General features: G+C 39.1%; 4 protein-coding genes across 5 annotated transcripts in view; 2 read left to right on the forward strand and 2 right to left on the reverse strand.

Annotated features, from left to right (window-relative positions):
• cxxc4 (CXXC finger 4) overlaps nt 1–7117 on the forward strand; it is a 79969-nt gene extending 72852 nt beyond the window's left edge. The window contains exon 2 of the mRNA XM_026303120.1: nt 6899–7117. Within this exon, the coding sequence (XP_026158905.1) occupies nt 6899–7117 (219 nt within the window). The remainder of the gene's footprint in view (nt 1–6898) is intronic.
• On the forward strand, nt 7036–10166 carry cdkn2a/b (cyclin-dependent kinase inhibitor 2A/B (p15, inhibits CDK4)). Its single transcript, XM_026303704.1, has 2 exons — nt 7036–7410; nt 8651–10166. The coding sequence occupies exons 1-2, from the start codon at nt 7282–7284 to the stop codon at nt 8903–8905; spliced, it is 384 nt and encodes a 127-aa protein (XP_026159489.1). The 5' UTR covers nt 7036–7281; the 3' UTR covers nt 8906–10166.
• A 137-nt stretch (nt 10167–10303) lies between these two features.
• On the reverse strand, nt 10304–20654 carry mtap (methylthioadenosine phosphorylase). Of its 2 annotated transcripts, XM_026303703.1 has the most exons (9): nt 20333–20342; nt 20253–20277; nt 19318–19404; nt 19114–19172; nt 18732–18899; nt 15259–15361; nt 14765–15004; nt 12528–12650; nt 10304–11847 (listed from the first exon to the last, which is right to left on the reverse strand). In XM_026303703.1, exons 2-9 carry the CDS (start codon nt 20274–20276, stop codon nt 11812–11814), a joined length of 840 nt encoding a protein of 279 aa, XP_026159488.1. In that variant the 5' UTR covers nt 20277; nt 20333–20342; the 3' UTR covers nt 10304–11811. The 2 variants fall into 2 exon arrangements, with proteins under 2 accessions (XP_026159488.1, XP_026159487.1); XM_026303702.2 differs by having other exon boundaries at nt 20253–20654.
• Nucleotides 20655–21066: 412 nt separating this feature from the next.
• On the reverse strand, nt 21067–24843 carry toporsa (topoisomerase I binding, arginine/serine-rich a). Its single transcript, XM_026304355.2, has 2 exons — nt 24686–24843; nt 21067–24034 (listed from the first exon to the last, which is right to left on the reverse strand). The coding sequence occupies exon 2, from the start codon at nt 24029–24031 to the stop codon at nt 21617–21619; it is 2415 nt and encodes an 804-aa protein (XP_026160140.1). The 5' UTR covers nt 24032–24034; nt 24686–24843; the 3' UTR covers nt 21067–21616.

Genomic DNA, 24843 nt, shown 5'->3' on the forward strand with positions numbered 1-24843 from the left:
TGTTGACAAAGACTGCTTTCATACCTACACCACATAACAAATTACAGCAAGCCTACAATGATAAATTGTTGAAAACTGTGTCATCTTTCAATAATTGTATTTCAGGTGTAGCATAGTTAAGCTTATTTATAATGAAAAACACACAGGTGTGAGAGACTACACTAAAAATATAGGTCCTAAAGTGCAATCGCAATGCAACAAAACTGAGTACACCTGTGAATTCTATGTTTTAAAACAAGCTGTGACAAAACATTGTTTGCAGAATTCCAAACAAACTGCTTAAAATCATGTTCAAAAAGATGAAAAAAGATGAAAACTATGACAGGTGTGCCTGTGACTGAAATCCAGAGTATTTTGAAGTTGTTGGTAGAGCAACAACAATAATAATAATATTAGTAAATAATAATAATAATAAAAGAGTGGAATCTCTCTAATAAAAGGTGTACTGGACTTTGTTGCAGCTGGTTCATGTATTTTATTATTATTCATTAATTACCCAAACTAATTGAATTCTTTACATTTTTTGATGAACAACTAATAAAACTGCATTATTAACATTTGATTGATATTGAGCAGGGGTGTAATTAGTTTTGTTGTTTAGTGCACACTGACACGGTCGAAAAAGACAGCGTTTCCACGAGGCTTTATCTTTCTATGACATTTTATAGACACTTGTTTTGCTCTGTAAGCATATTATACGATGGTGCCAGTAATCACTGTCATAATAAGGGAGAATGATGTCACCTCCATGTTAGTCACTATGTTAATCATTATCCAGCCATGGAAATACTCGAACTACATTCATTAAGCAGTAAGAGTGTGTTGTCATCCGGTCTACATCCTGGAAAAATAAACAGCTATAACTGACTATTTTAAGTTTTAGTATCTCTAGGCTAAATACAGGAGCTCGGATCAACTACATTTTAGCATGTACCCTCTGCCTGACCTCAGGCAGATGCATTTTGTCAATGCACAATAGACTTCTTGTTCCAGAAGCCTAAGTCAACCATTTAGCTACTACAAAAATTGTCAGCCTTTTGACAGTTCATTCTTTTCCCTTTCTCATTCTTTCCATGTGTCTATCTATGTCAGCATGTCTATCGAGGTGGCCCAATGGTTTGAGATAGTCATACATACTGTATGTGGGCGGTGGCTGCTCCACGTGCACGTGACTGGCACAAGAAGGAGCAGCAGAAGCCCGATCGCTCTCAGCTCCCTCCCGCCACGCTCTGCTCTCCATCTGCAGCCATGTCCCTGAGAAGCTGTGACCTTACACGCCCTGACACACTCACAAACAGCCTACTGACATCATCTGTTTGAGATGGTGTGAGAGCATGGGTGGCGCACATACTACACTCAGCAGCTTCTATCTGCTTCTGTCCTGCTCATCACAAAAAATAATAAAAATAAAGATTTTACTGTTCTAATACATTTTAGATTTCAGAGAAGAAGACATATCATTTCAAAAGAGAGAAACGCTTAAGTTCAGTTTTTTTGAACTATATTAACAGGCCTATTTTTTGCTGGAAGTGAATACACATCAATCCACCATCAAAAACATTAAGTTATGTCCCATGTCACCATCTTAGACGTGGGACATCTGAGAATTGGAGACATTTACAAAATTATAAAACCACTTCATTTGAAATAAAAGTATTATTCAGCCCTTAGACCAGATAACCTTACTATCATGCCTGACATTTGGTACCTAAATGAACACAACTGATGTGAGGAAAATGTGTATTAAAACATAAACGAATATCAGCCTCCAGTGGATATTCAATGTGTCGCTGTCATTTTGACTCAGCAGACACTGAATTTTTAAGTTGGTTTGCTATGAATTACGCAGGCATTTCTCTAAATAAATCATGTGTCAAAAAGCTAAAGCATGGGATAAATTCCCTATTTAGATTTGAACAGCCTAAATTAAAATATAATTCATACACATACACAAAACAGCACACCGTGGGTAGATAAACCAGATTTTCATTTAGAGACACCCGCCACAGAAAGAAACCAGTCTGGATAAAGGATAATTTGACAGGAGGTTTTTCAGTTTCATACAGTCTAAACCATTTAAACAGGGAGATTGCTGTCTTTCACGTCAAATTGCATTCACTATAAAACCCCCTGATCCGGTGCAGCACCCAGTGGAAATGTCTCACTTTTGCCAAAACAATAAACAATCAAACGGACAACGGTTGAACTTAAAAAGCATGCCAAGGTCAAACTGGCCTCAAAAAGGCGACACAAAGAATTTACTGATACATGAGTCCACTTCCTCTTTGGTGAATTATTTTCATCCTACAACTTTAAAATGCTTAAGAATCACAGCACACAATTGCAAATATAAATAGTTTGGCCAAATGTTCAATAATAAGTCATTTCTGTTCAGCATAGCGCGTTTAGCTCCGCTGAACTTTGCCAAGAGTGCAAAATGAGTAAAGACAAAAGAATTCAAGACTGTCTGATTGAATGAATGGATCAATTATGTCGGTATTAAAAAGTATAAAAGTATAAAACAAAACCCTCCCTGTCTGGCTGCTCCTGGAAACAGTTCTGACAAGAGGACTTCAAAGTAAAAATACCAACAAAACAAAGGCTTTATCAGCAATACGGTATACTGAATTGAGTGTGTTTAACCTAAGTCACAGTTTGTGATGTGCCTTTGATGTACAGTAATGTGCAGTCTGCAAATAGTTGAGAAAGGGCTGGATAAGGGCTGGATCGGGTCGTCTCAGGATACATGAGTCAAACTGAACCATAACAGGGAACTGCACTCAAAAGTTGTGCAATTCTGCCTTTGACGTGAAGACATTTGCAGTAGTATGCATTCATTTAATATTCTTGGACGTGTCAGAGTAGGTTACGACACAAATAACATCAGGCAAGTGCAATTAAAAATAGTACAATGCAAAGGCCAGTGTGCAAGTAGGGCAGAGCCTCTATTCTCCATGGCACAGTGAAATACCACATATTGTGTAGAACTACCTACCAGCAACAACAAGCAATCATCAAACGTGTGTTATAGAAAACGTGTTCCACAGTGGCTGCTGACCCCACCGGAAAGAGGCACAACCAAGGTGAAATATGACAGTTATGGACATTATTTTGCTAAATTAGCTTGTATATGTGTGCAGTGAAGAGGCTAAGATATAACATTTCTATGCATAGGCTACAACACTATTTAACCCTATGTACTAAATGTGTTTTACAAGCTCCATTTTGATGTGGAAAATACAGATGAAGAGTAAACAAAACTAGTACAAACCCTGAATGTTACACAAAGTTTGATGTGCCCTGTCCCTGCAAATTGTGCTACATCTATTTGCAAAATTAGAATGATTATATTTGTATAAATAGGTGACGCGCCGACAGCCAGATTCATTAGCATCGTCTGCCTGTAGCAATAAAAATGGAAGACAATAAAACCATTTAAAACAAGTAATGAAAGGGGGATTTCAAATGAACAGTCAGCATGAGGTGATTTCATTCACCAGGAATCACAGCGTAGGTATTCCCCTTCTCGGGCTGCTGAGGACTGGTTTGGATTGCAAAGCACGATTTTGTGCAAACCAAAGTGTGAATGATAAGAAATGAAAAAAACAAATAACAAAAAGTGAACTAACAAATCAGGGTAAAAGGTTTATTCAATCACCATCCGTGGCCAGATGCGGTAACATCAAAATACCGAGCACCCAACTGTTAAACTAAAGTATGTAACTGAGAGGAGGTTCTGTGAGAAACACCATATAACTCTGACAGATTACAATGATGCCCACATCACTATTGACCACTTTCCTTCAAACTAAGCTGCTAAATTTAGCAATGAAGAGGAGGACTTTCTTCCTAAAGAATTTTTCTGACCAAAGGAACGTTCCAAATGCACTGATGTCATGAAGTCAAGCCCTACAAAGTAAAACCGCCAAGTAAGACATGTGTGATGATGGCCTTGGTTGTTATTCAAAGCAAGCTCTAATTGTCCCCTACAAAGTCTCTTTTTTTACTGCGTAAAATTGCGACCTGTTTATTCTTCCATACTTTAAACAGAACATAAAAGGCATAAGCCATAACGTCTGTAATCATTCACAGTGCCCTTCTCTCTCTCTCACACACACACACACACACACATAAATACATGAACGCACAGACACACATGCGCGCACACAGAGGGGACTTCCAGACCAACACACCTCCACCCACACTCAACCTCCATCGCTACAGGCTGTGAACCCCGAGACAAACACACATTCCACACAGGTCTGCTCACATTTACACAGATAAACCGAACAATTAAGTGTATTGACATCCACCACGTTGCTGCTGACTTCAAGATACCGAATGACCAAACTGAGCTGCAACTACAGACTAGACTAGCGCCCTATCAAGTCAACACGCTGTTGATGAGATGGGAAGTCATGTGATAGTCAAAAATCATATTTGCATAATTTCATTGTTCTCACATACACTCAATTGTATTTCTATATTATGCTACATTTAACTGCTACTTTATTACATTTAATGGGCAGATGAGTCTTCAAGAATTAAATATTTGTTGTCAAAAGTGAAACAGATGGGTTTCACTGACCTTTCTGAGCGATGTTAGATCTTTTTTCACTTGACTACAGTGGCCACCAAATCCTGAAATTTTACGTTTTTTTTTTTTTGTTTGTTTCATTATCTTTTTTCTTTATTTTGTCTAGATTCAGACTCAGATTTTAATTATTATCTAATTACATGGAAGATGGCCTAATCTGCTTAAACCTTTAACTAGAAAATATAACTTTAAATGTTTTAATTTGTATGCCTGTGTGTCATCCTGAAGGCAGCATCAAAGCAGGGAAACACCATTCATATAAAAAATGAAATCAGGAACTTCTCAGCTGCCCACAGCCAAGCTGAATAATCAACATCTTAACTCATACGTCTGATCACAAGACTTTTTGCGTGTGTCATGCTTTAAAAGAGACTTGCAAAATTTGGTCCATTCCCAGGAAACTATATAAGATGAAGAGTTTGCCATGCTGATGTATGCTTTGTCTCAGTCCACTTTGGAACAGTAAAACTATAAGATAATACTAGACAGTAAGCTAGGGTGTTAACATGTTTGTCTGAAATTACCATACCATAGTACCATAGTTTAATCCAGTTTAATTAAAAAGCAACAATCACAAGGCTAAACTTCCTTAGTCTGCACCCAGTGTCATCCCTCATCCAATCTAAAAATTATGGGATATATTTTGATACAGAGGTGCAGCTGTCTGTGATACACAACCCCTCCCCTCATACCACACTCATTTCATTTACTGATCTAGTACAGGTCACAGAGCTGAGGCTTTAATTTTGTGTGCTTGTTTTTCTTCTATCATTTACTGTAGGAAGTGCACATCCTATTAGAATTTCACTATGACTTGTTAACATTGTATTATTAAGATAACCATGTAAAACGCCTACTGTTCTTACAAAATAACACACGTTAGCCGCCATAGTCCCACACACAATAGCTGCCGTTTCTTCCACGGTGGAGACAGACAGGCATTCCAGTCATTTAGTGAAAGGCCCCTATTGACATGCTGAATTTGGTCCACTACCTTCTTCATAAAATCAGCTGTCATAAACAGTGCCCTGTTATAATCTATTTTAGTCTGCTCAGCAAAACCTGACCCAATTGTATTTTTTGTTTGTTCCGGTTTTTCACAGATAACCTAAAAGAGCTGCTGTGCCGTATTTTTCAGAACTGCCTATGTTGTTTTGTATATTTCAGGTATATTCTGGCAGCTCCAGGGGCCCCCAAAGATCTCAGATTTTTAAGCCTTGGCAATCATTGCAGCATTACTCAAAACCGACTGTGCTGATGGATAGTTTTTTATCAACATCCATCAGCACAGACTCTTGCAGTTCCTATTTTCGTTTTGTTTTGCACGCTGTTTGCTCAATGTAACAGTTCTGTTTACAATCTGAGAACACCCTGTAATAGAGGTCCGGCAGCTAAATCTTGTCCCTGGACCCCCCAGTGAATTAGTCCAGCCATGACAGAGCTTTCTGTTTGTGGTTTTCATCCCTCTGCACCTACACTACACCATCTCTGCTGTTGTTTTGCAATGTGAGTAAATAATTAACAGGCCGGCAGTTCTCTTTACCGTTAGCTCTCATGCTTCACTGACTTTACAAACAAATCGATGACATTTGACAAAACAGTTTCACCCTAAGGTCACTTAGTGGCTGTTCTCTGGCTTTTGATCAAATCACATGATCTTCATCAGCTGACAAAGTGTGTTCTGTTACAATGGAACTGTAGATGGGGTGCTCCATTTTTTTAGGACCACTTTAGGGACTCTTGTTCATTTCGGATTCATGTTTAGTGGAAATAAAATGTATTACAGTGAATACAGTGGTGAATGATATGCTGTGAAGTGATCAAAGCTCAGAACTAGTCTGATGTGGGGCTGTGGTGTGTGTTGCTGCTGTTGAACTGCACTGCAGAAAGTTAGTCTTAACTTTTACTTATACTTTAACAAAGCAAATATCACCTTCATGAAGGGAGGATTTATTGCAGGACTCTAAGCTGCATTAGTTTAACATGTCACCTAACTGTACAGCACTGTTTTGCTGCAGCTTAAAGGTGGAACTTGAAATTGATCTTACTAAATATAAGAGCTGTTAAGAGCTCGTCACAACCACCACAATTTATTTGGTGATTATAGTTTTTGAGGCTGAAGTTGAAATGGAGTCTAACTGATGTATAAAGTAGCAGAAACTGTAAATACTCTTGTAAATTTGAAAAGTAGGTTACAGGTAAAATGAAAGTACAGTTAATTAAAATACTAATCACCAATGAAAAACAGTTTGATGCTGCTGAAATTCCGTTTCATGGTTCGTTTCACTCTCGGTTCTGCAGGGACACAATCCAGGGCCCATGAGCAACAACAGACGAAATAAAGCGTGGTGCTGCTGCGGTCGGAGGCGTTTGCTGCAGCGCATGCGCACGATCGCGCCACTGCAGCAACAGACGATGACGTTACTCATTCAAAAGAAGGCAAGTCCAGACACACACCGACCTACCGAGCGCTGGACGGGAGCGATCCGACCCAAGCAGCCGATGGCCCGGTCAGACTGACTAGCCGGGAACCGTTGAAGACCTCCCGCCTCTTATTCAACGACAAGCCGGGGACTATTCAACCGGCGCTCTCTGGCGTGTTTTTCAGCTGTTCCTTTTCCTCAAATACTAGGCATCACCACCAGGCTACCTGTCACGGCGCTTATCGCTGCAGATTTGCGGGCATGACAATGACTCTCGAAGATGATCTGACCAAAGCTGCAGCGAATGGAAACACAGCGGATGTGGAGGATCTTCTGAAAGCAGGAGCTGAAGTGAACGGGGTGAACTGTTTTGGATGTACCGCCTTACAGGTCAGTGTCACCAGATGCGCCTTATGGACTGATAAAAAGCCCGTTTTCGCTCGTAGTTGTCTTCCATGATTAGAGTTAATGTCACTCAGCTTTGACAAGCACCTGTTTCCGAAACAGGGTGAATTTCAAACCAGAAAATACGTGTAGCCTGTTTATTTAGACTGAAAAGCAACGCATCTCAAAATGACGCGCAGTCCCAGGAGTCTTTGTGGACTGTGCGTAAAAACCTCGAGCTGACTTTCTTATTTAAAAGAACTATCCAGTTATGCTCTTAGGTTAAAAAAAAAAAAATCTAATCAAGCAACATGAAATATAGGAGCTTTTAGATGCAACAACATAACCTGCTGAATGTTGTGAGTTTGGATATTGATCTTTATTTTAATTCTCATGTGAGGACCAAGCTAGGAAAGTAGAAATTCCTCGTCATAACAAAGCGTTCAGTTAACACAAAAATATCCCATGCATTCAAGTAGTTATCTCTAAAATAGGCTATTACAATAAAATAAGCAAAAACAGCATACGCACCACCGCTGACAAGTCAGTGTTGCCAGTTGCGCATAATCTTTTAAACCTTTTTATCTATTTATTTATTTTAAAGACTGAGGCATCTCAAAATGTGGACAAATTCCCGTAGCACAACTTCTAACTCCTAATCTACACCATACTCTCGTTTCCCTTTAGTTCAGAATAATGCGGTTAATTAGGCTACTTTTTTAAGATCAAAGAAAACGAAACTAACGAACTTTTAAAAAGCCAGTTGTTCAAGTCATATTAGATCTGCAGTGACGTCGGAACTCGTTGTCGCGCTGCATTGTTTTGGTGCGTCAGATGAGGAAAAGTACTGCTTCTCGTGGCTGATCGCGCTTCTCCCTCCACTCACAATATTAGTTCACATGAAGTAAATTGCAGTTTATGTGGGATCATATCTAACTCTTCGCTTGTGCTTTATAAAGTCGCAGTAAAAGTCTTTTATCCGGAGCGACAGCTCACTTAGGTTATGAATGGGGAGATTCTCTAGGCTGTATGGGATTTGCATATTCTCCCAAATACGCAAAAATAACCGCCGGTGATATTTGGGGAAATAATGCTTGAGAAATGATTTTATTAAATCAAGGGTCATACGGCTGCTCTTCTTCTGGACTTCGGTGCTTTTATTTTAAGCCTTTCAAATTTATTGATCTGTACATGTTTTTATAGACTGATTAAATTAGATCCTAATTCCGGTTCTATTCTTATGAAGGTGATGATGATGGGGAGCACACCGGTGGCTCAGCTGTTGTTGAAACACGGAGGGGATCCCAACGTTGCGGACAGACACACCGGGACCACCCCGCTGCACGACGCGGCCAGGACGGGCTTTCTGGACACCGTTCGGCTGTTGGTGAACTATCGGGCTGACCCGCAGGCCAGGGACAATAAAAACTGTCAGCCTATTGATTTGGCGAGGAAGAACGACCATACAAATGTGGTTGCTTTCCTGGAATCTCTTCAGTGACATTTTTTTTTTTACTGTCTAGCGTTTTGTTTTGAGGGGAGTCTGGACTCCCGACATAAGAGGCCTACATGGAGAGGCCCACAGCTCTTTTTACGCACCGGCTGCTCTTCTGTAAAATGTTTTTTTGTATTTATTTTTCTGTTTTTATGCTTAATAGGCATCATTATTTTATTTTTAACGAATTCAGGTTTATCGGCGGACACGGGATCCCTCATCCGACAATTAACATATGTGGACTATAATATTATTGTCAATTAACAATAGGCTATTTAACCAAATAACATAAAACAAATTAAAAAAAAACTTTGCACATTTGATTATTAGAGGACAAATGGGCTCACTCCCTTTTTTGTACAAAATATGTATTATGCACTTTAATAAAAATGTCTCTTAAGATGAATTTAATGTGTTATAAGATAGGAAATAGATTAGAAGCAAAGATAATATATCTCTCTTGTCTGGAGGATGGATTGACAATGTTACATAAAAAAAATAATAAACCGCAGAAAACATATAAGCCAATCAAGCCACGTTTTTCTGACTTTAGGTTTTAACCATATGCCAAACGAGCAACATGTAACCACAGGGCCTAAATTGTAGTTAGATGGTTTTGTTAAACAGGTTTCGAGTGATATTTACAAAGAGATCTGCTACAGGCTAAATGTTTCCCCTGACAGTCTACAGTAAATATTAGTCTACAGGCTCATTTTCATCTTACTAATGGAGCTCTGGCCTAAGGTGACTTGACTTTCAAATGCGTCTGTAAGACGCAATCATCTAATTATTTTTTCCCACAAGGTGAAGAAATGAACCGCTGTTTGTTTTTGTTTATTTGATTGTTTTGTGTTCATTTTTATTTAGAAGTCAGTTCAAGGAATCTTCCCATAGCTTTGACGTTAATAAGAGGTTATGTAATGCATCGCTGCTTTGCAGTAAAAATGTGAAAAAAAAAAGACTGTGGTTTATGAAATAAGATCCAGTAAGAAGCTGTACATTTTCCTCGAGTTATTAGCCTATTAAGTTTAGTTTTGGTCTGGTCGTATTTTTGCCAAAACACCAGCAAAACAGAGCAGATATACACTTTGTCTCACCAGGTATGTTTGATATCTTAACATTAGGCGTTTCTGTCATAATAAAGTCAAAGTAATGTTTTGTTTTGAATTACATAATGAAATTAAAAGCAAAGTTTATGTGAAGAGACATAAATGTGCCATTACATCATCCTTCACATTTTTTTCTAACAGTTATTTTTAACTTTTTCCAAAGCCTAGTTCTTTATAAACAATGTGCCGTTTTTTTAAAACTTGTAAATAAGATTTTTATCTCATCCAGGTTGGCTTAAATTTTCAGTGTGTTTATCGTCACTGTTGAAACATGATTACTTTTTTTCCAGCAGGAAACATTTCTGTTGTCTTTATTGAACAAATTTATGCTGCATATGTTCATAATACAAACTGCAGTACAGGAACACTTAGGTGCTGAACAGCAAAATGGTAAACTTGCTCCTCTAATATGAGTGATAACAGGAGGTCCAGTATAAAAAAAATGTGAACAATTAAATCACGACACTACATCAAACAACTGAAGTGTACAAAAATACATATAGAAACTAATACTGTTCTTGCTGAGGGATTGATTTAACAATGTGAAATGTAAATGGTTTTTGAATGTCCTGTTTAGCAGCTTGAGAGCACAGAATAGTGTGTCTGAATGCCTTGTAGTGCCAGACAGAGTTGCTCTGCAAGAGGGGAAGTTAGAAAAGAAGAGAGAAGTTGAAATACATAGGCCAGGTTGGTTAGGAAGGAGGGGACAGGGACAGGGAAGAAGTGAAAAGGGAAGGAGCAGTCAGAGATAGAACGATGACAATTATATTACAAAAGGAACTCCACCCCGCAAACATCAGAGCCCACGCAGGCACTCCAAAACCCAATCTGGACTGGGCCAGGACCCTTATGATACACACACACCTCACATGGTCCACTTATGTGAACCCCCACAGCCTATCCTGTGTGCCCTTACCCTAATAGACACATACACATCCCACCCCCAGACACTTATACGTACATTCCAGATCTATTTGTAACTAATCTTAACTTCATTACCAGGCCTCTCTGGTGCTTATAAACCCACCCCTCCCCAAATCTAGAGTTAACCCTCCCAGCCCGCAGCAAAGCTTCCAATCATCCCCCAGCCCAAGGAGGCAGGCAAACACCCCAGCATCACCAGGGCAGCACCCCTCCACCCCGAGTTGCCGATACCATCCCACAGCATACAACAGATCACCATACAACCCCAGCCACCATACCCCTTAAGCCCTAAGGCCAGTTAAGATACCATATATGTAGACTAATGTACAGTAGTTAAATTTGAAGGTGAGTTTGGGCACAAGCCAATCACTGCTGGTTGACAGTGTGTCCCATGGTTTGCCCCAACCACCCCCAAGTCCAAGAGCTGGACCCAATAAAAATGGGGACAGCACAACTCAGGATGCCACCACCCCCAAAGCAAGAGCACAGAGACAATGCATAAATTTTGCTGAAGCGTGCACAAGCGTTTAAAGGTTTTAACTTGAGTAATAATGATGTTCAGACACTACACTAAATAAGTAGAAGAAAGGCAGTACCAAAGTATTCATATGCTAAGTATGCAGAACATTTGCAACAAATTTGCTTTAGGACATTTTCTTCATTATCAATCAAGACAAGATAAAATTTATTTTGAAATGTTTTCTACCAATAATTGTGACTGGACTGTCAGAAAACCTGAAAAACTGAAGACACAGCACATGCATTAGTTTTGTTAGGTGCATTCTTGTGAATCACTGATCACAAATTCACAAGCAGGGTTCAGGTGGTTGTCCCATGTCATCATTGGTGTGCGTGGAATCAGGAATCCTTTTTCTGCACTTATTTTGGTAACATTACTGAAGACTGTGCCATTAACTGTAACAGAAAAAAACAAAACAGATTTTCCAAGTAGTTCATGTGAAAGTTGTTTCAGGGTACTCTGACCATAAAACTTAGGCGGTATGGTAAGTACATTTTTCAAAAGCTGAAGAGAAAAACAAATGACAATAATAAATATAATTAATGTAATAGTAGTGTGCTTTAATGATATTCTTCCAAAATTTAAGTGCTTCCAATAACAAGAATAGATTTTAAATAGAAATATAATGACCTACTGCAATCTCAGCAAATCATTTTCAAAACTACTGTTGCAAATGGATTCAAAGGGAATACCAGTGTAAAAACACTGTCATGTGGTTTAAGCATTTTAAAAATGTGAAATAAATATGTGCATTTCATTAATCCACATATAAAAAGTTCACTGCCACATTTGCCGAGTTAAGACAGTAATATGCTTTAGTGTGTTTTTTGTTTATGCAATGCAGCACAATAATAGTGTCTGAGTCAACCTTGCTGTCATTACTCACTTCTGGCACTTACACCTCTTGGCTATAATCACTCTCATAATCAGGAACTGTTTGGAAATGTCGTGCTTCATGTAGTTTGAATACACTTTTAGCAGAATGAAATGATAGTCGTCTCGATGGTAAACAGTCTCTCTTTCACATCTCCAATGACTTAGTGAATGGAAATGAATCATAAACTTGACAACTTACTTGCGCTGCTTTCTTTGTCTCAGCCCAGTCCATCTGACTAATCAGGGGTATTGCCGTTAGCAGGATGCTGCTGGCCTTGTTGGCGTTCTCCTTCATCATCTTCATTACGTTGTCAACGCAGACCTAGGAAAAGGAAATTAAAACAGTTGTCCTGTGATAACACTTACTTACAATGGTGCAAATTTCATTTATGTCACAGTCACTGTATATTCACCAAAAATGCATCTTGACATGCATCCTTCCTTATTTGCGGTAAGAAGAATGCACTGTGAATAACTGTATGGACTCAATAATCTCAATGGACAATTCTGCCACCAATGCATGATGAGAAGGAAGACACCATCCTGGGATATCAGGGCTGCTATTGTGTTGGCATTAGGTAAATTTTTACAATTCCATATTCAGCATGCAGTGTTTCTCTCAATTACTTTCAAGGATAAAGCTGGTGACCCAACAATGTCAATACTGGAGTCCTAAGCCTACTGAAGACATAAATCTTTGACAATGGGTTGATTATATGCACTTTCATTTCGTAAAATAGATAGATATAAAATACATTACATATGACATCAGCTGGGTATTGTAGCTTTGAGCAAAAAGACTAATAGCAATTAATAGTCAATATCATAATTATAAAACTACATATCGTATACATCACTCTTATGTTGTGATACAATTATACAGTCAAACATACAGTGTACACTAAATTAAGTTACAACATTATTTCCATCCTGTGCTCATGTTTACCTCCTTTAACCTACATTAACCCTTTGCATGAGTGCTTTGTTTTCATGTCATGCTCAATGACTATGTTCATGATTTGAAGTCGATGACTCAGTATGACTCAACCTCCTCTGGCAGGGCTTCCACCGGAGGCTGGCAAGCAAGCTGACCGGGGGTGGGGGGTAAGGCGGGGGAGGCCAGGAGGTAGTATTAGTTTGGGACAGAGCAGAAAGGGGGGGGCGGAAGGATGTGGTGAGCATTCTGCAACAGGAGGGGGAAGAGGTCAGCTGCAGGAACTCGGAAATGGAGTTGTGAGTTGGGCTGGATCAGCGACAGATAAGCCAAAATTCGCCCACATCCAGAATATCAACCACATTATCCAGAGTGTCTGACAGAGGGTAGTTCACTCGGAAGCCATAAGAAGCCACAGATACTCTAGTTTGCACATGGAGTACAGATGGCATTTACTTCTGTGGAAAAACCATCATACTAAGACATGCAGTATCTGCTCTACACACAGTCTCATTCTTAATGAAATTTTAGTGATGTGCTACCTTTAAACACTATTGAAAGTTCAAGATGGTATTTCAAGTAAATAAAACTGTGCAAAAACACAGTGTAACTTAATTTTACTGATAGAATAAATAGACTTCAGCAGGGTACATGTTTTTGTGAATATGACTGATGGCTGGCATCATTGCTGTTTTTATTGCCAAGACCAGTGATTAATGCCATGTTGTGCAATCATATCAGAGATTCTATTACCTCAGAGTTAGTGTGCAAGGCTAGACTATAATTGTTTTATTATTTAGCTTGGCACAGGTGGCACACACCTGTGCATGTTAATGACACAGCACAATTTTATATGAAGGAAAGGAAAAGCAACTATGAAAGCAACTCATTATGTGTCAAAGGCCCTAAGGGGATCCTGGACTTTACTCTGGTATGAAGACACCTGACCAAGGCTATAAAAACTGTTTAGACAATCACTTGCTGGTTTAGAGGGAATGGAGTGAAGAAATGCCTTTGAGAACTGCCTGGTAGGAGCTGTTATTCATGAAATTAGCTTTGAGAAGTCACTACTACTTCAGCAATTTCTCGGTTAGCATTTTTCACAGAGGAGGATAACATCACAATTCTTAAAGGTGCCAACAAAAAAAGAGAGAGAGAGAAAGATGTGGGGAGTGATTCAGAGGTCTGGAAGCAGCTGATGGTACAACAATAGGAAAAGCTTGTGATCACTTACTGAAGATAAAGTAGAAAACTGACCAAAGATGACCAGTTGTGACAACATGTACAATAATATACGTTAACAGTATCTACCTCCAAAGACCATGCTGATAACCTTTACCTAAATGTTGTTGAGTGGCTGCTGTACAGTGAAACAAAGATCAGGCAGGATATGGTGTCATCCAGAGCACATCGCCCAGGGCTAACACTGAGTCACAAAACAAGGGAACTAGAAACATCCAAGTTATATAAGCGGCTGTTAAGACCTTCAGCCTGCCACTCACCGCCTCCTCGTGTTCCTTCCAACAGTCGTAGTCTGTTGCCATGGCGATGCTGGCATAGCACAAGCCAGCCTCCTTGGCGAGGACCACCTCTGGCACAGTGGTCATATTGATGACATCAGCACCCCACTGGCGGAACATCAGGGTCTCTGCACGTGAGGAAAAGCGGGGGCCCTCAATGGTCAGCATAGTCCCTCGCTCATGGTACTTGATGCCCAGACTGCGTGCTACCTCCACCAAAACCTGCACCAGGATACAGAAGTAGTAACTTTCTATCTCACTTAATGAAAGATAAACAAGGAATGGTCCACATGATTTGAATAGCTTTCACTTCTGTACTGTATTTTTTTTCTTAAGGAACATCCAGATCTTTAAAATGTATCAAGAGGTAGTTTTGCTTTCAAACATTTGACTCAGTCTACAGGTACTACAGGTATTACAAGTAGTGAGATGAATCAAACAGGATATACAGTATGTACAGGTATTTATGGACTTACATCTCTGGTTCTGTTGCAGAAAGGCTCAGCCATGGGGATGTGACACACACCTGGGTGATTTTCGACCTGCCCATCATACAGTGTCTGAGCTCTCTTGGTAGTCCTGGCAAAAAGGAACAAACATGAAGCAACCCAGACAAAGTACAGATGTCACTATTGGGTCACTATTCATATAAACCAATGATTTGTTTTAATAATCTTAAAATACATGCAAATGTACAGTAGAAAAAGAGTAAATACCAGACCTTTCAACATTTTGTAAACATTCAACTTTAATTATTTATTACCAAAGACTAAGTCAACTGAACAACTCTATGAAACCTGGTGACCAGTGGTTATAATAACATATATCACATATGATCATTCTGTAATGAGGTAATCAGAAAGATTTCTCAGTAGTACCGATTCATGGCTAACTTTGGTTTTCTTTCTTAGGGTTTAACAAGCAATGAAAGGCATTGTCTCAGATATTTAAAATATGCATGTCTCCATCAGCAGTAATAAGTTGATGCCCAACCCTTTCTTTTCACTCATAATCCTGGCACTGGATAACAAAAGTCAGCACAAATATTTTCCGCGAGATGCAGCTCCACCCTGCTGAAAATTAATAACCAGTAGTGTGTGGGTGAAACGAAAACTCAGCACAATGCTTGTTTTTGCTCTAGAAATCGAGTTATCTTGGCCTGGCATTTCATTAGCAATGTCATTTCAGAATCATTGTCGCAAAGAATGGCTCTCACAGCTTATAATTATCAAATATTCAAATAATTCTTAAAATGCAAAAAGCATGTGCTATAGACAACTATTTGCTAGACACTCACTGCAAACCCTGCTACAATCGGTCACACTTTCATTGTATCAAGTACAGCTTTAGCTACAATCTTTGGGACATCACAGCACTATTCAGATTTTATTGCGAACTATATAAACACTACTCTGGCTTGTAAAAAAGATATGTCACCACAGTTATGTCACGTAAGGTTACATGTATGTTGTTTATAACATCAAATCTCTATATAATTTATGTAAACATAAGTACTTTGTTAGAAATCAGACCAGGACATGAAAAACAGATCAACTAAATGCAAGTGTTTTTAAGATGCAACCTGGCAAGAAGAGATAAATATATTGCGTTTATCAAATGCCAGAATCAATAGGATAAAACAAAGTGAAAATGAAAAGAGAATCTAAATCAAGCCTGCAAAAAAGCTTGTGATAAACAGTAAAGCTTAAAACTTGAAAAAGCCATAAACACTAACATATACAGTCATACATTTATTGGAGCAACTAAGTGTTTGGTTTAGAGTAGCCAGAAGTTATGATATAATTGTGGCTTCAATAAAGTAAGGTCTTCGGAAACAAGCTGTCACATGCTGTAGAACAAGTCTGAGCAAGTTCCAACAAGCAACTTCCTCATTTCTGGTATTCATCTCATGTCTGTGCTTGATACTGGTACTTGTGCTATTTATGAGCTTCATAGACATGGTCTGACATAGCCAAAGGCAACGTTATGATGTCATGTACAAGTGTATAGGTCAACACACGGACACTGCTGTCGGACAGCAGTTTACTGCTTATCTCAGTTTAGCCAGCTGGTAACAAATAAGTCATCCTACTTAAACAGCACCTCTCAATGCATATGCAGGTCACACCTCCTTGTATGCTACTAACAAGAATCTATCTATATGCCTTGAGGTCAATCATTGTTAAGAAAGTGTGTTTTCTCACGGAAATGACACAGAAAGATATTATCAGGTTTACTAGCAAATGTGTTTAAATCCCAGGGAAAAATTTATAATTATCTACTGCAATGTCAACCATAGAGAAAAAAAAAAATACCTGGTGTGTTCATGTATTTACTAAGCTATATCACTAGAACGCTATAAATGACTAACATGTATTTATTAAATGCCTAAATAAACACAGCAACCTGGTGAGTTTGCAATCAACCCTGTTACCTTAAACCTGCAATGACAGATATTTTTTGGCTACTTGAGCACAGCGGAAACAAGTTGTGAGCACAGCATTTAGCTATCATGACCTTTTAAGTTGAAATGGCAAACTTATTGCGTATTTACACATCCAGCATTTCCTGAGCAATGTTATCATTATCATATCATTCATTGTGAATCATGTTTGAGCAATCAGTCCTTTAGCTCTGGTTTCTGGTCCCTACAAACTCATGAGGTAAATATTCGCCTAATTAGCTGCACTGTTAAGTTCAACAAGTTGTTAACTTGGTCTCGGTAGAGTTCAATAATTTTTTAAAGGCTTTTATTCCCCCTGAGAAGTAGTCAGACTGAACCAAAATGTTAAATGAGACGTCTATCAGCTGAAGCTTATATACAGCCCCATAAAGCTGTGTGGAGCTGCAGACTGATGTCATAATTCTCCATAGGTTAATCATTAGAAGTGATCCATTTGAAAATGTCCTATTTTCATTTGATACACTATTAAAACAACAAAAAAACATTGCCAATTTAACTCATTAGACCATAACAGTAATAATATATTCAGAATTCTAAATTTATTAAAATGTTATTTTCAAAACAGTGATCAACATTTTATAATAAGATAATATATCAACTCTATATTTAGATGAACAAAAGCTCAGTGTGATATTAGCTTAGCAAATACAATGACTGAGAACAATAGGCTAAAATTTTCACAACTCAGAAAGGGAACGACTAAATAAAAAATTAAACAGCTCAGACAAATTCTTAAAAAATATCTTTGCGCCAGATGATCCATCCTCATATTGGTGGAAACTGTTTCTGTAAGTGGACTGTGACAATAACTAAATTTTTTAAATGCTGGCAAACCACTAAGCAAATTGTGACACTTGAGAGCTCAACAAACATCGAGCCGAGCTTCCCACTGAACAGGATGGTAAACAAATATTGGCTTTGACAAATGTTTCAAGCATGGTGAGTCAAGTTCCTGCGACCGGACACTCATGTTACACCATAACATGAATCCTGTCATGGGAAGAGGCTTGAATTGTTACAGATGTTCTGTATAATCACCATAGCATTAACAACCGATAATCCTTGACAGTTACTGAAAATACACAAGGAACACACAAGACAATAAAACAGTCTTAATTGAGCCATTTTGTACATAAATTTGGGAATACTAGAAACTCACCAGATATAATATCAAAATGATTATTCTGTTTTAATTTAGCAAGACACAGCTCCACAAATAATTTATCCACATCGCTGACGATACTTACTACATACTGACTTGAATATACTACATACTTTTTAGCTTTGTCCACATATATTCTACTGAGTAGTACTGACTGCCTGGAGACAGATGGATTCTGCATACATCTGAATTTTACAGTTTGGAAACAGGATCACACCGGTGGTATTCAACATACAACAGGAAGAGATTCAATCCTATGAGTAAATAATTAAAAGAATAAATACCCAAACCATAATCTCTTCCTGTGGTTATCTCTCACTCACCTGTCGATGAACTGATCTATGATGACGATATCTCCAGGCTGAATCTCCTCTCGCATTGAGCCACAGGCCGTGGTAGCCAGCACATGAGTACAGCCCGCGTCTTTCAGTGCCCAGATGTTGGCTTGGTAGTTGATATTGGATGGCATTATAGTGTGCTGTCTCCCATGCCTAAGAATGGGGAACATCAGTACCCAAGTTACCAGTATATATTGTTTATACTGATTTGAAAATGTATAGTTGGCTTTAACAAGAACAGAGTGAATGAAGTGAGATGTTTAAAGAGATTCAGACAACGCATACTGCCCAGTATTTTTGACATGTACAAAGTTTTCCACTAGATGGTGCAAAAAGATGATGCTGTACTTTTCATATTTGTTCTTACCTTGCAAGGAGCACACATTCCACATTTTTTATCTTCCCCAATATTAGAGCATCAGATGGCTGTTCAAGAAAAGCAGAATAATCAAATTATACAGAAAAACACCACTGTAAGGATCGCAAGTACAGTAGGCCAGAATGCCACTAGAACTTAGTGTCACTGACATGAAAAATTTAGATCACAAATTCAGACAAAAACACAGCTAACCTTTCCATATGGCGTATCAACATAACGCTCGGTCCTTCCCTCCAAGATATCTGGATCATCAAGGCCTGAACCACCAATTATTCCAATCTAGATTTTTTTTAAAAAATGAAAAAGTTATCAACTACAATGGAACTTATATCACTAAACCAATTCCATTTATAAACCCAATACAAAAAATACATACAAAGATGACACACAAATATCATGTCTAACATGGTGTTTTACTTATAATATAAGCAAGTTACAAAAAATGCAAAATTGCAAAAAAAAAAAAAAAAAAAAAAAAGCGAATCGGCATGGATCAAATCAGCTGATGCTGCTTATTGCTAGTACTGTTTCCAGTATTTGTGCATTTAATAGATGGGTTAAAATAACACATGAAAGATTGAGACTGTTTTATCTGCTCAGGAATACCATGTTTGTTGGTGTTGTTATTGTTTACGTTGCTGAAGATCAGGTCACATTTCATAACAGTTCAGTTCAGTGCTCCTCTAAAGCAGTTTCAGCTAACAAGAGCTAAACTTGATGAGTTTTATGGCAGTATTATTGTAGCCAGACTGTTTTAGCTAATGCTAACGAACCTTAAAGAGTGGCAATATGTAACACCAGCAAAGGCCTGTATGCTTACGGTATCCTAACACGTGGATTAATTACCACGTGTAAATCAAAGTTACGTATAAAAGCCACATTTAGCCTATGAACAATAACGACGCACAAGCGATGGCACCGTGGTAGCTAGCATGAGACAGTTAGCTTGTTTTGTTTAGTTAGCTGTGGCAGCAGACTGTATTAAGTAACTTTAATCTTTGCTAAGAGCCTTTTCGTACACGTGTTAGCTTGTTAGGTAGAGCTAGTTATTTGACTTCCCGTACATCAGCATTTTCTAACACACAGCTCCTGAGATTGTCCGATTCGTTTTCTGGTTGTTAACTTACCTTTACGTGCACTTCCGATGCCATGATGGTTGTAGTTTTAAATGCAGTCAGTTTTGAAGATTTCCTTAAGTTTCACAGACACAGTTTTAAAACAGAGCCTTCCTCCTAGTTCCTCCTGTTTAATGTATAATAGTCTGTTTGCTTTAGGGGCGTGTAGTCGTTACCGGAAAGACGAGAAAACGAATTTCAAACTTACACATTTACAAAGAGGAGCTCAAATGCAGCCCTCTTCAAAAAAATGATAAAATGGGTAAAAGTAAAAATCCATAACTATATAACGCCATCTGTGTATTTGAAGGAAGAGCAGTTTCGTGTACTTCGCCGATTCAGCATTTTACTCCATGTATTACCTCCTCCATGTACTCCTCCATGTACTCAAGTAAGTGTGTGAGGTTGTGTGTCTCTATGTGGCCCTGTGATGGACTGGTGACCTGTCCAGGGTGTACCTCTGCCTTCCACCCGAAAGAGAGCTGGGATAGGCTCCGGCAGATCCCCGTGACCCTGGTTAATGAATAAGCAGGTATAGAATATGGACGGATGGGTCTGCAGTCCTGTAAAAATGATTCCAGTAACAGTAACATGCAAAAACAGGTGGGATAGTCCTTATTTACAGTCTGGGACTAGGGTCTTGACAATGGATTTGGGTTAGAATAATATCTTTTATAATAATTGCTCCCTATCACAGCCCAAATTGAAAATGTATTTAATTTGGGTTCCTTGACCAATATATTAAAATGTTGAGGTTGTTGATTGTTTACATATTCAATAAAAAAATTAAAAAAAAAAAAAAAGTGTGGCACAATACATACAGCTGCTCATTACAATTTTTTTTAATTCAATACAAAAAAAGCCCATTCTGAAATCCAGACACCATCTGTGGATTATCCATAAGGAGCTGATAAGACATTATGTCAATAATATAGCTGACTAATACCAAATAAGATCAATGTAATCAACGTTACTGTTACAGAGCACTTTGGTAATAAAATATAGCCATTACAGAAAGTTATTTCCAGAATAAAACTGACACTATAAGAACATATGACTCCAAGTATTATTCCACTCTTATTTGTTCAGTGGCATGTTGCACATAAAATAGGTTTAGGTATGAGCACAAAAAAAAAAAAAAAACTGGGTTGATCTAAAACGGTCATTTATCCAATGTTGATAATTGTCTAGTTCAGGATGGATGCAGAAAACATTTGTGGTGGGATTCAGAGAGATATATGTACTCACTATATTCTTTGAAATTTGGTGGCCTTGAATACATGAATCATTGTTTTGATCTTAAATACTGATAGCTGACATTAGCAGCTCAAGGTGAAACTAATCCCACTACACACACAATTCCATCTTCCATTTAACTATGCCAAAAAGTCCAGAGTGGCAGGGTCTTCTGCTTTATGGTCAATGGGGATCTCCTTATTAGAGCTATTGGCCTGAGTAACCCTCTCATTAGCATAAGAATCAGTGTCACTTTCAATGGTGATGATAGTGGGTGAACATTTCACTGTGCGTTCATTACTCTTGTGCCTTTTGCTTTTTTTCTTGTGTTTCTTTTTTTTCTTATGGTGGCGTTTGCTCTGTTCATATAAGGTTCCTTCATTGATGAACTCCACACTGAGGCTCCTGCTAGTCTTTCTTCCCTCTTTAGATTTTTTACGATGTTTCTCTTTGCTCTTTCTCTTGTGTTTCGATAACGTTGAAGAGTCACCTTCAGGATATAAGTTAGAAAATGTGCTTTGGGATGCTTCTTCCAGATGTCTTGTTTTGTGTTTCCTCTTCCCTCCAGGTTTGTCATGATGAAAATGCCTTCTTGCTGAAGGGGAGAGACTGCTAGAAAAAGTCCTAGATCGAGAATGCTTCCTGTCTTGTCTCCACAAGTCCCGGCTGCGGCTCCTAGAGCGAGAGTATGAGTGCCGATCAGAATACTTGCGACTGGTGTAGTAGTAGGACCTCTCCTCTGTATAATGCACTCTATCATTTCTCTTTTGGCTGTAATGACTATATGATTTATAGCTGTGACCACTGTCCCTCCATTTATAATTATTGTCACATTTTGAGTACGGGTCTCTGCTGCTGGAGTAAGAATAACCTCTTTCTTTGGATAGGGTGCTGTGGGAGATCACCGGGCTCCTGCTAGAGTGCCTGTGCTCTCTGCTTCTTGAAGTCCTTCTTCTATGGCCTCTGTCCTTTGACCAGCGCTTTTCCCTGTATCTCTCATCACTGTCAGATCGTCTCTGTCTATCTTTTTTCTCTGATTTGCTTGATCTCTTGTGTTGTCTGGATGTTGAAAAGCTACATCTTTCTTTTGAATGCAAGTCATGGTGGTCTGTTTCTCCATTTCCTGACTGTCCAGCACCACTTGGACCCCTACTTTCTGAAGATGGAGGACTGAGACTGGAGAAGCGGATGTGTTGAGGTAAAAGAGGCACTTCTTTAGTATCTTCACTGGCAGACTCATCAGAGTCAGAGGAGAGCTGTACCAGCTCAGGAGTTCTCTCTGCCGTTGGCTTAACAAAACCTACAATTACACATTCATCACTGTCAGAAGACAAACAACCATCATTGTTAACATCACCTTGAGATACATCTGTTTGGTTAAGAGGACTTGTTTGCTGTGGAGAAGCCTGAAATTCTGGTGTTTCTTCCTCTAAACTGCTGTCTGAGTCTGAGTTGACAAGCGGAAAATGCTCAGTTGTGCTCTGTTCAGCTGTCGTGGAATAGGATGGCCCAGGAGTCTCATCATCCCACACAGAGTGGCTCAGAGTAGATGTGGTGTTTATTGTTGGGTCCAACTCAAGTGAGTGTTCCTCATCCTCTGAAATAGCTATTACAGATGAGTTGGAGCTGCTATCTTCATTTGAGGAAGGGGCTGGGCAGTCGTAGACAGCATGCTGGTCATAGGCCTCTATATTGAAAGGGGACTTTGCAAAGCTGATGAACTCATGTAAAAAGTGCTCTGTGCGCCCCTGGAGGAATGGTCTGAGCTCTTCCTGAATAGCTCCATCCTCCATGTCGTAACATGTAATGCGTGACATAATGATGTGTTGAACTATGTTGACCAAAGAGCCGTGGACCCCATATAGTACAGTGAGTTCTCTTTTTATCCAGGGGACTAATCTATGTAAGCAGGCAGGATTTCTTCGATAGAACTCAGCTGAGGTGTCTCGTGATCGCCCACCATCTCGAACAGTCCGAACCCTCACCCCTCGTCGGTATAGTTCTCTCCTGAAGTTTATCATTTCCTGCTCTCTGATCGTGTTCACTGCTCTGCCTTCACTAGCAGCTCTCCTCCTGGCTGCCAAGCGCATCATCATGCGCCGGATATAACGGTCCTGCCGCTGCTGAGTAACATTTGTTGAGACTTCAAACATTACTCCATTGTCTGGGGGTGGAGAGGTTCTTCGCTGCATCTGGTGACGAACTCCAGTGAGAGTTGTGCGGTATCGAAATCGCAGTCCCCCAAAAGTCCCAAAGGAGCCATTATCCAATGGTTGCAGGTCATACTTCTTAAAGTCTTGTTCTGATTTTATACTGTGATAGATTGAATTAAACGGTTGTTTGCAAAGAGGGCACTCTGCTTTGTTTTTGGACCACTCATGGATACAGCGGAAACAGAACCTGTGCCAGCAGAGGTCCAGGTAAGAAATGTTGTTAAATAAGTCCAAACAGATGGGACACTTGGAGTCTGGTGACACTTCTGCAGACATTGCTTCAGAGCCTTTCCTTCTTCCACTCTTCTGGTTCTGCTGCCTGGTAATTTTGAGCAGTGACATGATCTGATAGGATCAGAAAAATTAGGTTAATAAAACATTTAGATTTAAAAGGCAAGGCAGCTGTTTTTATGTAGCACATAATGTGGCATGCGTTTTTTGTTGCCCCTTCAAATTTAAGGTACAACAGAAATGCAGATCTACACTAATAACCTCACTCACGTTCAAGTGCGTGATCTTACGTTGAACGAAGATACGAATGTCTAATTTAAACCAAAACGATCTCTTAAGAAGAATAAGATTATATTGTGACAAAAAATGACACGTCACCAATGAAAATAACCCACTAAAATAAAGACGCAACGTGTTAGTACTTTCGTCTAGTTAGCTCAGTGTTATCTCGGGTTAACGCTGAGCTAGGACCGTGCCAAACCACGTCTGTTTGAACGGTCCCTCACAGAAGAGTTAACCAGTGTACGTCATCTGGAAACACGTCGTATTTAAATACTGACATTACATCAACAACCCCGACGTTTACACAAAAAATCCTATCAGAAACACGTGGATTAATCCGACGTTTGAAACTACAGGCTCTAGTTTAACTTGGTTAGCTGAAGTTAGCAGGCTAGCTAAGCTAAACAGGCTAAGGTGCTATGTAAGCTAAGAGCTCGACGGTTAGTTAGCCAGGGCGTTAGAGAAAAGTTGTCGGTGACTTACCTCTGATTTCCTCAAACACCTATATGGTTGTCAAGTAACGAACAGTGTTATCCTCCGTCCTGTGGCAACACATTCGTGTCAAACAACTGTCATTTCCGAGTAACTGTTTACAGCACCAATTTCATCTCATATCCTACCGCACAGGAATATATATATAT

Source organism: Mastacembelus armatus, chromosome 1 (genome assembly GCF_900324485.2).
Source record: "Mastacembelus armatus chromosome 1, fMasArm1.2, whole genome shotgun sequence".
Taxonomy (NCBI): Eukaryota; Metazoa; Chordata; class Actinopteri; order Synbranchiformes; family Mastacembelidae; genus Mastacembelus; species Mastacembelus armatus.